At 47.1% G+C, this 16,339-nt stretch overlaps 1 protein-coding gene across 1 annotated transcript in view; it reads right to left on the reverse strand.

The window, feature by feature from the left end:
• Positions 1-15,826, reverse strand: part of LOC104508248 (collagen alpha-1(XXVI) chain-like) — a 43,477-nt gene extending 27,651 nt beyond the window's left edge. The window contains exons 1-3 of the mRNA XM_010149807.1: positions 15,589-15,826; positions 12,014-12,075; positions 394-547 (exon numbers count right to left, since the gene is read on the reverse strand). Coding sequence (XP_010148109.1) covers positions 394-547; positions 12,014-12,075; positions 15,589-15,826 — 454 coding nt within the window. The remainder of the gene's footprint in view (positions 1-393; positions 548-12,013; positions 12,076-15,588) is intronic.
• Positions 15,827-16,339: the final 513 nt, after the last annotated feature.

A 16,339-nucleotide genomic window follows, 5' to 3' on the forward strand; every position in this document is an offset into this window, starting at 1 on the left:
CTTGCAGCGAGCATTTGCAAAAACCAAAGCGACGGTGTCCCTGCTGAGGGTGCAAGGCAAAGCGCAGGCACAGGGGCACCCACACCAGCAAGGCTGCCCGCCCCGCGCTCATCACGTGGCACCGTGTGGCCCGAGTGCGGCCAGCAGCTCCCTGATGGATCAAACTCATGGCAGCACACGTGCCCACAAGAAAAAGGGGAATCACCCATCCGAAGATCTTAACCCTCTTCTCCTCTACTGAGCAGAGGGAAGGGGCTGCCAGTGTTTCGCTGCAACCCCTCTCTCCCCTGCATCCACCATCGCTACAGCAGACTGGCACGGCCTCCGTTTTAGTTACCCTACAGGAACCACGTACATGTGTGGGCAGTTTGGTGAAGGGCAGGTTCGGCTTACCAACAGGTCCCACTGTTTTCCTCAGGACAGTCCCAGGATTCAGCAGGGGAAAGGCATCTGGTAGCAAATCATCGTACCACGTGGCTGTCGTCCCAGCGATCGGCAGGTTGTTTTCCAACGGCGGGCTTCGCTCCGCAGCCTCGAGCAGAAGGATCTGGACGGGGAACAGGAGGAAGGCAAACAAGGTCATGGGGATGGTTTCATACGTGGTCTCAGTCCTGAAGAAGTCTTGAAACCCCTCTCCTTGCCAGCAAGAGCTGTGAATGACTGCACCACAGACCGCAGGGGTTTGGTGTTAAAGCTCTATTAGTTTTCTGGAAAGCGGCAGTAATTAGCGTAGGAGGCTGCTGTGTTAAATTGCAAGAGAGTCCCATGCACACTCCCCCTGGAGAGGGCTTCACTGCCAGAGAGACTCAGCTTCACGTGGGATCATCTCCCTGGTGAGAAATGTGAAACGAGGGAGCAGAGCTGGTGCGAGGGGACACAGCGTTTCACCCCTAGGTTACGTGTCAAAAGCCAGAGCCATGAGGTTAGAAATTACTGAGAGCTGCTACAAGGTGTAGGATGCCCAGGGTAGCAAATTCGCATGCCTGGGGAAAGTCCTGGTTGCAAGTCAAAGTACAAATGCTGACCAAACTAATGAAGATGGAAAATACGGAGCATTTAAAGAGCTGAAATGCTTTAATTTAGGAGCTAATAAAAAAAGGGTAGGCAATCTCCTCAAAGAGCTCGACTTAGAAGTAATAGGATATTATTAAAACTCACAACTGTTTCTACACCTTGTAAACACACTACCTTCACATAAATCCACATCCCAGCGTGCCTCCTTGAGCTATCTGGGCCATTTACAAGATAAGCCCCATGGCACAACGAGCCCGTTTCCCTGTCCGACTCAGACTGCTGTTCACCACGCTGCGCTCCCCTGGCCGCTCACGGCCCGTGCAAAACTGGGAGGTGGCCTTCGACACGGCTGCAAGCACGCTAAAACACGCACAAAAAGAACCAAGACGGAGGACCCAGGAGGCCTCTGCCCACTGACAAACTCCATTAGAAGCTCAGGGGAACATTCACTGCACTTTATGATCAACATTTTTAGTTAAAGTTTTCACAACATTAGGATTTAAAGATAATTAGTTTTCCGATGTTAATCTAAATGCTTCACCTCCTGCCTTCCCAGCCACTGAGCAAGGGTGGCACAACGAAGTAGTCTACAGATTTCTGTTGAGAAAGCCTAACTACCCCTTGGACTACAAACCCACTGGAGCGCTCACCCGGAGTGCCAAGCCCACGTGCTCTGCTGTAAGTGGATTTTACCCCAATTGCTAGACTGCAGCTAAACAGAGGCCGAGGGAGCATCCCTGCTTTCCCAGTGGAAAAAAGCATGAGCCATGTCTGGGATGCAGCAGCAACCCTGCCGCTCACCTGGCAGCTGGATCGGTCCCTGGCAAAGCCGCCTGCCTTGGATGGATGCAGGATGTCCATCGGGCAAGAGCAGCGCTGAGGTTTCCAGAACAAGTTCTGATCCAAGCATCCAGCATCTCCAGCAAAGTCTGCTTTCTAAGCACTGAGCTACATGGGAAAATCGCTCGAGGAGCACAACACTGTGGTTTGCTACAGAACTGTCTCTGTTTGAAAACCACCTAAGCAAATAGTGATTTTGGGATAAGGGAAATGAAAGAGAATATGGCTCAAACTTTCCACTAAATCCCTAGAAGTTTCAGCTTTTACATGCTGTGTTGTCTTTACATAATGAAGTCACACCGCAATTATAAATGAGAGTGACTTGGCTCCACTTGTTTGTTTTCAACTTGCAATTATTACAAGGTTTATCACTTATTTATTACAAGGCATGGTGAGAGCCAGTATTGCAGCAGCGCCAGAAATGATGAACTTCCCGCAGAATGCACTGGCCTGACAGGGGTGAATCAGAAACTAATTAAACTGGGAGCTAGGTTAAGTGCAGGGGAACTGAACCTCAGCTGTTGCAAACAAGCAAAATTCTTCCCTTATTGCAAGGATCTCGAGTCATGGATCCGGGGTTTTGCTTTTTGAGTAGTAAGAAAGCAAAAAGGAATCAGGCCATAATGCATTTATTCAACTTCTCTGATGCCAGGCAAGGAGGGAATTGGTTCAGTCTGGCTCATACACTTCTGTGCTTCTACCCAACCATTTGCCAGACTTCCAAGGAAACATACTCTCGGCTCAACAAACGTTAAGCATGTGCCTTCCCATAATCATGCTTAACTCCCACTGACATGAGGTTCAAGTGTGCATTGAAGACCTTTTTGGAATCACTTTATACTATTATATTATCCTCCTACTTCCCCAGCAAAACACCTGGATGTTGCCAAGGTGTATTCTGCAACAGGGGCAAAACTAATCTCGGAGATGGGAAATTAGAGGGGCTACAGCCAGAGCAGGGTTAGGATGCTCCTGCTGTGAGGAAGGGACCGACAAGGGCTGTCTTGGACAGCATTTTGCCGCAGCCCAGCGCTGCTGCGGGCAGAGGTGATATTAAATCAATAGCAGCAATGGTGAGAGACCAGCAAACCGCAGGGGTACGGGGCCCTAGCTGCTAGCACAGCTTTGCCGAAGGTTGCATCTGGAGTGGAACAGCTCCAAATCATTTTTATGGGTGATAATAAAAACGTGTTACCACATAATCAACACAAAACAGTGGCAACGGTATCCTTTTCATTAAAACAACATGTTTTAAATGAGTGCTCTGCTGATAAACATTGTAAAAGATTTAAAGGCATGCACAGAATAATCCCGTATGCTCTTTCATAAATTGACTATATATACTTAGCAGCCATTAAGGCTCGAACCATAGTAACAAGTTTATTTTCCCTGGGCACAAAATGATAGAGGTCAGGAAGCCTCCAGACTTGAAATTGCTGAGAAATTCTATTTTTTACGATTAGGACTGCAGAAGTGCCCAAAAGAAATAAAGTAGAAAGAAGACAGCGCCCACACATCCGTGAGATTCACAGAGCCAAACTAAAGAAGAAAAAGCACAAGGGATTTAGTCACATTCAAAATCTCAAACTATACACGCTTCTTTCAGCAAGGAGTGTCCTCTCATAAGCTAGCACGGCACAGACGAAGCGGGGTCCTTGCGCATTATTGCAATAGCACTGGAGCCATTCATCTATTTTCTGTCACGTTCTGTTTTTCTTAAGGCTGCCATTGCCGCAGTCAAGGGACTCGAGGAGAATTCCCACTTTCATTAAACAAAAAAAGAAAGTTTCTAGCCCTCTGAGAAAACTGCTGGAAAATGATACCACAGAGGCTGACGGCCAGAAAGCAAATTAGCCAAATGTGCAATGTATTAAAGACTCAGTATTAAAGTCTTGGTATGCTCTAGTCAATAAGGTTGAGGTAGAGAGAGGGATAACACCAAGTGGAGAAGAACGTGTGGTTTTGGTTGGAAATCCCCACTGTAAGCAGTGCCCACCGCTGTTGCTATTACCTCTTCCAAGGCAAAAGTTGCGCCTCCATGAAAAATGGAGGCAGAAAACTGCTTAATGCCACCTTATAAATGAAATATGTCTCGATGCCACGTTAGTCACCCAACCAACCAGAGCAGGTACACAGACTAGCCAAAGGGCAACGCTTGTGGGTGCTGCGGGTTGTGTCAGGAGGGCAGAGCCCTGCAGAAGACAGGAAGGCCTTTCCTCTCTGGTTTGTGCCACCTTGCACAAGTGGGAGGATGGCCTCGACTCAGCAAACACTCGGGCTTTTGTCTTTGCACATGTATGGAAGCAAAAAGTCGAATCTGAGCCTAAATGGACACGCTGAACTGGAGCCTCTGGCAACAGAGGTCCCACCGGCATGAGGGCTTGTCTGTGGTTTCCAGACCCCACCTCTCAGATGCAGATGAACTGGGTCAGAAAGCTGGAAAAAGCTGACATGGGGCTGCGTCTCCTGCCAACACCGCAGCGGGAGACGGGCCCGACGTAGGAGACGGCATGTGAACACGAAGAGAACGCAGGAGGGATGACGCACTGCACTGGCCAAGGAGCTCGCAGGCCAGCGCCAGCGGCAGAGATTATTGCCTGCAAAACTCACCCCTGGGCCGTGCGAGTCCCGCAGAGCCGCGGGCCTCACCTCTGTACAGGATCTGGCGCTTCTCTTCTCCCGTGGCTCGCAGCCTGGCTCTGCGCTGTGGGGCCCGCTCACACGTAGGGCCCTCAGCAGGGACATTAGTGTTATGTGCCTGAAGCTCAGTCCCAGCTTACTCAACCCACCTCCCCCTTTCTATTTGCCAGCATAAACTTTCTAAACTTCAGACACATACCACATTTCTTGCGTCAGATCAAAAGCTCAGGCCAGGGACAATGGAAATGGGAGGAAGGTTTTCATCTTCTTGAGATGTTCAGTGTCAGAGGACTTTTTTTGGCTTATAGTGGCTTTCAAGAACCCTATTTTGGTTGTTCCCACACATCAAAAGAAGATTTCACAAACACAGCCTCCTCCCATCATCTGTCCTCCGCTCGCATTCCCGATGTCCTGTAACTAGTAGGTGCTAGAAACAAGGAAAGCACAGCCGGGCTTCCAAAGATTTCAAAATTGATATGACAGGGCTCAAAATGCTTTTTCTTTGGATAAAAATGCAGTGGGAATCATTTGAAATAATCCAGATGGATATTATTAATTAATAAACAGGGGATATTTGGTCTCTTGAAGCATTGGCGAAATGAACTCCCCTCCATCCCTCTGTGAAGAGGAGGGAAAGAAGCTGCATGAATCCAACTCATCAACTAAAAATTCCAGTGTAAAATAAGATTCCCTTGATCTCGTAAAGACGCAAGCTGATTAATAATGGTAATTGCATAACTTGTTGGACATATCTTTCTTTATAGCAAATTATTTGGCAAAACGTAAGAGTTTTTTAATCATTCATCAAGACACAGAGCTAAAGAGGGAGTTTTACAAAAGCTGATGGCGAATGGTATCTCTCTTGCAGCAATATGAAACCTGTGAACACAAGGCTCCACTGCAGACTCAACTGCTTGGTTTCAAAAGCCAAGAGACATTCAGTAAGTGTCCACTAAAATCTGATGAACCGGGTGCCCGGAGAGAACCTGGGTGACTTCATCCTTATTGCATCTTAGAGGCCCTGGCCAAAGGGGACAAGACAATTAGTGAACGGAGGAGTTTTCGTGGTATTGATAAATCATGTGGGGAGCAATAGCTGATGTCATGACAGTGTAGACCAAAAGGTAAAGTTTATGTCATCAGCTATTGCATGAAAGACAGAAATGTGGACCAAAGGCTTCTGCCAATCCACAGGTAGAGCAGCTCATGCTCTTTCTGCAAAGATATTTGGGGTTTTGTACCGTTTTACAGGATTTCCAAAAAAGAGGATGGAAAAAGTGATTCTTTCATCAGCAGGTATCTTCCGGGGAGAGGGGGAATCAGAGCAGAGAAGACACAAAAGCACAGTCTAGCCTGTAGGTTGAGATGAAGCGCAGGCAGTGTTCAGCAGATCAGCAGACCATTGAGGCTCTGCTTGAGAGAGCAGCGGCGAGGGAAGGACTGGCAGAGGTCTTACTGGGTCATTGCACTCTGAGGCATCTGGGGAGCTTCTCTGACATCCCTACACACTGGAGATCTACCTCTGCTGCTGTGAGCCCATGCAGCCTGCCCTCACTGGCACCCCGAAGTGTTTAAGAGCCAGGGGAAGAAGCTAGATATGGAAAGGATCCAGCAATCCTTCAGTGCTGTGCTAAGAGCTCAGCGCAGAGTGAGGCACACAAAGGAGCTCAGAGTGACATCACATTCCCCACCATTACTTTAAAACAACTGATAAAAATACATCAGAGCTATAACCTTCCACACTCAAAATCACATCATTTTTCTCTGCCTATTTACTGCTTGTCACCTGCCGGGGATGTAGCAGCGCTACGGAGATGCAGTCAGGCCACCCGAGATGAGCTCAGCCTTGACGAAGTAGTACCTGTTCTCAGCAACGACTCTGAGACCAGCTCTCTGCTCCTTCCCAGCTGGGGAGCCCTCAGCCCTGGCTGAGAAATTCACATCAGCAGGCTCAAAGATGCCTTGTGTGCTCTCCTCCTCCGCTGGATTCCAGATGAAAAGCTGCACCACGAGAATGGCACAACTGGAAAGGGTAAGGGCCTTGGTCCTTTCCTGACTTGCCTTGGTGCAGGTTGAAAAAAAGGACCCAACGTCATTTTTTCACTCATGATCATACTTTCCTTATGAAGCTCCACTAGAATTTCTGGTTGAGAATCAAGCGGAAGCCTGCACGTTTCCATATGGGATTACCAAAGGATGTGAGCACTTACATCCCTTAGGCCCCTCACACACCTCCCTTGCTGAAACCTACCTGTCGTTCGCAAAAGTATTTCTCTTCAAAAAGAAAGCTTGTAAATAAAGTTCCCAGGTATTAAACACACAGACATAGGATTTCTTGGCAAATTAAGCTGTATTTCAGAGGAAAACAGAATTTTTTTGTAAGGTTATTTTAAGAAAATATTAAATATATTTGAGTAAAAATGCTGAGGTTGTAACTAAAAGACTTTGCGGGAGGGGATGGTGGAGGAGGAGGTCTTTAAAGCCTTTTTGTGGTTCTTGCAATCAATTTACAGCATTTGCCAAACACATGGAACAGTCCTAGGGGACAGATCGCTCCTTCAATCCAAGAGTGATAAGAAATAAGATCCAACAATTACTAGACTTGAGAACGAAAGGATTTCAACCGTCATGCTGAAAGACGGAAGCATGCCCAAATGAGAGAAAGGCCAGCACCCAAGCTTCCTCAAGTGTCCGAATCATGATTACTGATTAGAAAGAGACCAATGAGATAGATGCAAAGTTACAATATGAACACTGACACAAATTTTGATTTCCCATCCAGTTTTGGTTTATGCTTCCCCCTTGTAGAAATCAGATAGGAAGTTGTACTTTGTTCTCATGGACATTTGGTACATTGACTGATCCACAGAAATTCAGCATTAAATAAAACATTGATTTAAGTTTGCTATTGCTACTAGGGACAGGTCAGTTATTGCACAGCTACCTGTGAAATACTCCTTAAATTCAATGCATTACTGGAGCTGGAGAGCAGATTCTGCACAGGGTCATTAGGAAACCTTAGAAATTAGGTAAGCCACCTTCCTGTTCAGAACAGAAAGAAAATAACTGCTAGTGGCTATCACATACCCAACACAGAAAATCCATGAAAGTCCTTCAAATATCAAGCAACAGCTAATGTCCACGCTACAGGACCAGCAGCAGCCCCACAGCCAAGCAACCAGGGTTCCCTCACAACCTCTCAGCCATGTCACAGTACCACAAAATATTTTCACTTTTACAAGTATTTCTTCACTACAGCAGGAAACCATTCTATTGTCTGTCAGAGAAAGAAAAGACAAACCCCATACAACATCCCAGACAGCTGCCAGTATTCCATGTAGCTGCTTGGAAGAAGGAGATACAGAAACATTTCATGCAATGATTGCATTAAAACCCCAAGGAACGGTGCTTCATAACCAGGACACAGGGTAGAGAAGGTGCTGGGGGGTAATCTGTTCTAAATAAATGGGGTGATTTCATACAAATAGCAATGTATTGATCAAACTCCGTGCACAGTACAAAGATTTTCTTTAAAACGTTTCAGAATCTTCTTTGTGGGGAATCACATTACAAGGATTGTTTTCATGCAAAAAATATGCATGTCATTTATCAATCACACAATGAATCAATCAGACACTAGATATGTAATGTTATCTCCCTGCATTAAAGCTGTAAGTGAAATGCCACGGAGTTCTCAAAAGCGGTGTCAGGAGGTAAGACTGGGTTATATCAGCCTCAGACCAAAGGCTGCACTCCAGCTCCAACCAAAAGCTGGGATTAATATTGCACTGCCCGTAGCTCTGCGGTGGAGTTATTAAAAGAAACTGGGTGAACAAAGTAAGCATGAATTTTTCGGCAGCTGCCAGCTGTCCTGCCAGCACTGCCACTCCTGACACTGCAGCTCCCTCGAGCTTCAGTGGTTTCTCCAGGCTTAGTCCTGTGACACAGGAGGGCAGCATCAGGCTCAGGAAATTCAGAAAGGAAGGGCTGAACACTCTGCCCACTAAGAAGCTGCCCTGGCCTAAGGAGAAACCTTCCATATGAGATAAAAGCGGGGTTCCTTCTGCCCTCCCACCAATGAGGCTCCCCAGGGTCGGGGGTGCTGTAGCGGTATCAAATAAGGTGTCATGTGAGAGAAGTATGGTTTGACACGTTGGGGCTTGGGGAGGGGGTAGTCTTCTTCCAGCCTGCACACTTCCTTGTCCTTGACCCCAGGCTCAACCCCATCCTCCTTGACGTAGATTCCCATGGTCTGCAGATGTCAAGCTCAACACGGTCAACCAGGCTTTCAAATCTCTGGCACACAAATGGGTCTGGTATCAAGGAAATGGAACGGCCAACTCCACCCTGGGCAGATGACAGGGTAACTCAAAACAGGGAAAATGATGGAACCTGATTCCATCTCCTTTCACCTCCTTTCCTGCAGAAACATCTCCTACAGCCCCAAGGACAACCTAGAGCAGCATTAAGGAAAGCGTAAGACACGTGAAGAGTTTGTTCTGCCGCACAGCTCAGCCCTGTCTCACGGTCTCTCTCCTCCCCAAGGGCTGTATAAGCACCGGTCCCTAATGAGTCATTTTTCATTCCATTTGCTCTGTGTTTATTCTTGCTTCTTGCTTTCTGATCCAACTCTCATATTACAAAAATCAGAGGGTTACTTTTATTACCTCATTTGGATGCTGATCTTACAAGTTGGATGAACCAACTCATCCTTGTAATAAGACACATGAGACCGTTTCTGGTTATATCCCCAATTTTTAGGGGACAGCTATAAAAGCCTGCAGAAGAGTGGGCAAAGAAGAAACCACAGTCTTGTAGCTACTTCTTCCATGACTTTGTTTCCTCAACTTGCCCTTCACAGCCCCTGGGGGACAAACATGCGTTTCACATATCCTCACACATAACCATGAAAAGCTCTTGGCTCCTTGTCCCTGTTGGAGAGGGCGTGAGGAAAAGATTGGTTTTCCCTAACCTACTCTATTAAAGCAACACTTCTCACCCAGCACCGATCTGCCCAGGTCCACAGTGCCTTCAGGGGTAGCTTTCCACACATTTGCTCTCACCTTTGGACCCTGCAGTATTTACAGCAAGTCTACACAGGCTCCACACGTCTCAAAGCCCTTACAGCAGGTGTCAATGGCCTGACCTTGAAGTTGGCTGGCTCCACTGAGGTACCCAGATAATGGGTAAGAATGCCAATGAACCCACTGCCATTCCTTGAGCTCACCGCGGTCATGCTGGGCTGAAATTCAAGACCAAAAGCAGTAAAGCTCCTCAACTTCAGCTGTCTCCAGAAGGAGCAGGACTGTGGCAGGAAAATCTGCCTTGGCTCATAGGAAGGACGAACTTCCACATCTGCCTTTGCAGATCAAAAAACAGGGGGAGTGTAATCAGCCTCCAAACCTACTAAGTGAGCCCATCCCATGGCTCCTGTCTTTGAACAGCTTCAGGATGTTGTGGTGAAATGAGACATTACAAGACAACAGTATAGTATGGAGAGCCAACTTCACATCCAGATGACCCAGCAAAACAGGGTTCTTTCTCCACAATGCAGAGTGGGAATACAGACAATACTAAACAACCTCAAGCACCTTTGTAACAGTGATATTACTGAATAACAACAACTGAGGTCATTACATTGCTACATAGACCAAACTGAACTCAAATTAACCTTGAAAAGAAGGTGAATCACGTATTTCTCTTGTGAACAGCACCAGCATTCGTGTCATGTTGCTTCACTCTCCATATAATTGCTACAGTCTATTTTTGCACAGCACCCACAGCTTTTCAAACAAAGTGGAAGCCAAAAGATTGATAATGACATTGCTGGGCTGTGCTGCAGGAGACACCCTTGCAGAGACAGAGTCTTCAGTATTTTGCAATAGAAAGAAGTATCCCATTTCCCTCCATAAAAGGAGAGCAGATTGCTGCAGGTGATTAAACGTCACCCGATTTAAACCAGCTTCAGAGCTGTAAGACAAAACCACTGACCTGGGTGCAGTTTCACCCCTGGGCTAAGACTCTTGGAGGGGATTTGGGTAGGTAGGACCTCCTTCCTCCATGAAGTCCAGCCAGGGCCCTGGCTGAGGTTGCCATTAGCCTCTTGTGCTTTGTTACCCGCCGCAAGTGCGCAAGCCAGCAGAGCACAGACACTCTGATGTCAGGACAGTCTTTGGTTAGCGTTTTCCAGCGGTAGAAAGTCCTGGAAAGCGAAGGAAGGTTCAGCTGGCTACAGGCTGAACATGGGAGGGTTGATTTACATCTCTCAGGCTGGTCCCATGTCTGGCTTGGATTCGGGACTGCACACATGGAGGTCAGTCACCAGCCCCTCTCTCCTCTCCAAACGCCTCCAGCTCCTTGCTGCCAAAGAACAACCACCTGCCAGGTCCCGCTGCTCAGAAAAGCAATCCAGCTCATCTTTGTCCTTTGCACTGCAACAGTTGTTTTCACTCGAACAATTCTGCTCCCCAGAATTTCTTTCCCCCCACCCCTTCATTTTCCTGTAGTGAAATACAACCGCGAAGGCTTTGAGGAAGTTCCAGACAACATAGCTCACTCCATTTCAGCACAGACAATTCCCAAATTACCATAATATCATGCACTGGCCGCAAAAACACCACATATCCACCAGCCCCCTCCACAAAGGTTTCTCCCCAAATTCTTTTATGTCATTGATAACCATCAGTTAATGAATAATAACAGCAGGCACAATGCCTTGAAGGGGCTAAAGCACTCTAACAGCCAGGACTGGGCTGTCACAGGAGGGACCACAGCTCAAAGGGGACTGACTGATTCAGCTGCTTTGTTGCTAGACTGGAACAATTTATCTGAATCCCAGTAGGTAGAAATTAAAACACTTTGCAGGAAAAAACCCGTAACGTGGAGGTCTCGCCTTAACACTTCACTAAACCACGCATGAAAGCCTGCCATCTTTCAGAAAAGGGATAAAAAAGCAGGGCTGGATAGCACTGCAGGCTAATGAACAACTGGTTCTTAGAAAAATCTACGTACCATTACTCCTCTGTTTTACACTCTACACTGGTAAGGTTTCTACAAGATATTTTAAGTGAGAGAGACCAGAATCAGTGTGTGCTGCTTTCCTGAGCCAGGGGAATCACTGCTTTACATCCCCACATTATCAATCGGCTGAAGGCAAGAGATTTTTCATACAGCTCTGCCTGCCCTCTGTTTCTGCAGCAAAACCTGAGCCAACGTGTTCCAGCCGAGAGTAATGGGCTATTTATTATTTATTAGCAGCTGCACATTTGTGACAGAAGAGAAAGGGCGGCAGAGATGCAGCTGTGTGGCAGAGCGAAGCTGAAGAGGATACGTGGGAAGCAGGAGCCAGGCCAGAGGTGAGCGATGCCCTCGTTCCCTGGGGCAGGACCACGGTCACAGCACGGTCCTCGCGGTGGGCAGGACAGACACCTGATCTCTCCGGGACTGCCAACCCATCATCTCTTTCAGCAACAACTCTTGGAAATTTTTGCCAAACAGAAGAATCAAGGCAGTTCCTTACCTTGGCCTCAAGCGTGTTTAGCCTCTCGGACATATCCGCTAGCCTCGTGCAGTTCATGCATTCTAGAAAGAACAAAACAAAATGATATTAAGTCTCTACATACTCTGCATTTTAATCCATGGCTTTTAGTCTGCAGACCCTGATCCTTTTTTGATCCAAAGCACACAGAAAAGCAATTAGAGATCAGTTATGACAGGAAAATAAGCATTCAAATCCACTGCGCAGGTAAACAGCCACAGCCACGTTACATGAACCTTGTTTGGGGATGTTCAGTGGGGCAGAGTGTGAAACCAAGTTCCCAGTAGGGTAGGTGAAGAAGAAACGAGTTGTAAAGACTTTTCATGGTGCCAACCAACATGACCTGTTGGCACCAGCAGAGACGCTCATTCTGCTGCTGGTGCCAGCTGGTGTGGCACACGCTGCCATCTCACAGGGCATCAGGCTGCACAACCACTACGTCCATTTAGCTCTGGGCTGTACCTTCTCCTATACTAGGTCCAGGTCAAATACCAAGAAAAATCAGTGACTATACAAATGCCTATCTCTGAGGAGTCCTGCTGCTTCCCTGGGCTCCCAGGCCCTGTTACCACTCCCACAACAAATCATCCATCTCAGTGACAGCAAGAACATCCAAGACAGAGCCCAGGACTGAGGCAGACCGGAGCTGCAGCATGAAGTGGTTTCCATCTCACTTTGCTGTATGGAAGCAACAGATAGGCAGCAACCACCAAAGGGATCTTGACAGGATGCCTTAGCAAGAACAAACGTTAGCATAATGGGCTCTGAGTGCAGTTTAAAATGATTGCTTGATACAAAGGACATCACTTATCTAAACAGAAGGCCTGCTGCTTTGCCTCTGTTTTCATTTCAGCAATTTTAAAGTGAGTGAAAGAGGATAAAGCCCTGAACAGAGATTTAATCAACAAGGCACTTTCCCAGTGCTTTGCAGCATTGTTAAACTGCCTGTTCCAACCTCCCAGAGAAGCTTTCCAGACTGGACCACTCGCCTATCATGACTTCTGAAGCACAGCAGTTTTTAAAAAGGGAAAATGACTTGCAACATTAAGTATTTCAGAGAATAAACTATCCATATTCAGGTGATGAATCACTGCCATCTCATGTCCCAAGGAGGAGAAACACATCTCTTGGGAGCACTTCTGGGCTCCTTAAGGGCCAGAGCCAGTTTCACTGACTGGCGACGGAAGAAGTGTTTAGTCCTGGTATTTCCATAGGTTGTCCTGTAATTCTCGAGCCCCTTAACAGACCATCCAGGTGCAGCTCAGGCTGAGGTTGTACTGATGTGGGGGATGTGGAGTAAACCCAGTGCGGCTCTACGGAGACAAATGGGTGAATGGGGGTTTTGGCCTGACTAAACATCACCCCAACACCTGGGACTCGGTTGTCCACCCTAACAAGCTTTGTTCCCTTTTGCACAAGGAGCGCCAGGGACTCTCTCCAGTCTTCACCTACAAACACTTTTCCAGTTTTATGAAGCACATGGTACGTACTGACGGCTCTCAGCCATGCAAAGATTTTAACGCAGGGCTTGGAGGGCCAGGAAGCTTGGCTGTTCCATGTTAGTGATTTACAGTCTAAGACGACTGCTTGAGTGCTAACAGCAACCGATCACCCACTGCATAAACCTTCCAAAGAAATTCTCTCATGGACACTCTGTGAGGAGCTGTGCACCTTCCCAAAGGAGCTAGCCACCTCCCGCTACCCAGCGTTTTGCAGACGGAGCATCTGACGGGTCAGGAACACTTAGATTGAGGGACTTCCCCACAGGTCAGTCATGACATGGACTTTCTTTTACCCAACAGGAAATAACATTTATTTCTATTCTCTGCAGTAGATCTTGGGCAATATTTTTTGGCCTGAATTGGTCCATGAATACGCAAGTGCCGTAAGTGCATTGTCCCACAGGGAAGGAAATGGGTGAGGCTTGTTTGGTCTGGATCTGTCTGTGGTGTGTAAAACAGGGAATTGCATTCTGCGTGTAACCGGCTTCACGCTTTTGATCTTGCTCATCCCCACAGAAAGATAAGACTGAATAAATCCAGCACTCCCAAGAGCCAAAGGCGTACCAGATGTGTTACAGAGCAAACAAAATATGGAGTCCTATTCTCTCTTCTGCTGGCTTGCACATGTTAATAACTCACATAGGTTTAGAGAGACTAACTTGAACTGTCTGAAAACCATTTCTGTGCATAATTTGAGATGGACTGATCATTTGGGCTCTCTTTAGAGAGCTCTGCTCATAAAAAAAGGGCTTGTACTACCCCTCTGCACAGGGGCGAATCGACCAGCTCCTAAGGGGGGATGATACTCTGACCATCCCTTCCAGAGAAAGCGTACGAAGAGCACCCATCCAGCAGCCCTCTCTGCTCTTGAGGAGTGTCTCAAAGAGCCCTCTCAGATTAAAGGTTAGATTTGAATGAACAAATGTCAGAAGAGGGGATGAAGCAGCAGTACCACTGCATGGTGAGGTTTGTGCTATCCCCACCTTCATGCCAGTGACTCCTGCTGACACATATGGAAAAAAACAGCCCTGGTCAGCAAGACAACTACTTAAGTCCAAGTAGGATTTGAATGCTCATCCTTTCCTTTGCGAAATGCCTGGAAACCCAGATCCACACCCAAGGTACTTAGCCTGAACCAAAAAAGATGTTGAACTAATCCAGAAAGTGCACATCCTCATGCAAAAGATCTTCCTGAGGCAAGTTGTCCCACCAACAAATCCTTGTAACCTTTACCGAGCCAAGCACCAGACAGACGACGTGTTCAGACACAGCGAGATGAAGATGAACGCTCAGCACTCCAGTCACAAAAACTACCTTCCGAGCTTGCTCCCAGCACACTGGGGACCCAGCTGCTTCGAGGTTCAGCATCATCATCTGTCCTTGCAGAAAGCCTGAGGATGATGGTGAAAAATCAGGCTAATAAGTATCTTCCCTGACTATTACGCACTGAAGTATTTAGTGTCTAATCCTGGTGGCTGGTGGTTCCAAGGCCTGGGACTGTCAAGCTGAATTTTCTGATCAGGGTGAAAGCAGTCTGCTTTATTAAAACGAGTTTGAGAATCTCACATCATTATTTCACATGCAACAGATATAGCACTGGGGCAAATACACATACTCTCTGACCTGGAACTCCAGACCAGACGCTTCCCATATCTGCAGAAATCCATCACTTGTTGCTACACAGAACCACAGTTTATTTCACTTATATTCCTAGTTGGCAGATTTGTATTTTTCCAGCTAAACTGAGAAAGGAGTTGTGATTTCACTCTATGAAGCCCAACCTCAAAACACATGGTAGGATTTGTCTTAGAAGTGCTCTAGCAGGGAGGATAAATAATTGAGATAACGAACACGAGAGTGTACCAGCATATCGCGTGACAACCAGTCTGTCTCCATGATGTCTCGCTGTTATTGTCCTAATACACCTCTCCCTTCCCGCCCTCCCATTCCCCCTCTCCAGCTGCACGGGTGAAGCAATGCAACTGGGAGGAAAGCAAAGTCTAACGTATGAGAGGGGCGGTAAGCTCGGCATGTGGAAAATAACAAGTCACGTACCCTGTGCCAGCAGTGACCCACTTAACCCTGATCCAACTGGTGCCACATCTGACTGATCGTTGATTAGAGGCTGAGCTGGTGCCCCCAGCACCGCAGCTTTGAAAACAGGCACCGGGCTGTAAGCCTGTGGCTCCCGTTCCTGATATGCTCCTACGACAAGCGACTTAGAGCAGTGAATGTCTGACTCCGGGTGCCTTGCTAACTTGGCATTCCTACTTTGCTCGAGCAATGTTTGCATAATTTCATGATTAAATAGCTGTACAACTCAGCTGCTTGAGGCTGAGAGCCCCACAAGCCTTCAAACTCCCCACTCGGAACAAGAAAGGCGTGACAGCGGCTTTACACCAACGGGGCTCGCTTGATTTCAGCACAATTATCACAGTGGCACTGAGGGGAGTTAAAAAAAAACAGGCCAACTTTCACCACAAGGCCGCAGGTCAGTTTTGTGCAAAACAGCACAGAAACCTCTTGGCATCTCTGCCCCATTTCTCAGCTCTGACAGCCCACGCTCATTTGTATACCCAAAGTCTCTGCAGAATATTAAAAGGGCTTTTGGTTTAGTAGATATAAATTGCACAGCTCAACTGAAGTCAAGGGATCAAGGCTCTGTCTCTTTTTTTCTTGATGGATTACTCCAAAATTCATATTTCAGAGGGGAGGCGGAGGAGATGGTTTATAGCATATGAAAGGGGAGAGAATTCTGGAATCACAAAACCTTTGTTTAAACAAATAAAATCTTTGCAGCCAGTTT

This window comes from Eurypyga helias, unplaced genomic scaffold, assembly GCF_000690775.1.
Source record: "Eurypyga helias isolate BGI_N326 unplaced genomic scaffold, ASM69077v1 scaffold14814, whole genome shotgun sequence".
Lineage (NCBI taxonomy): Eukaryota > Metazoa > Chordata > Aves > Eurypygiformes > Eurypygidae > Eurypyga > Eurypyga helias.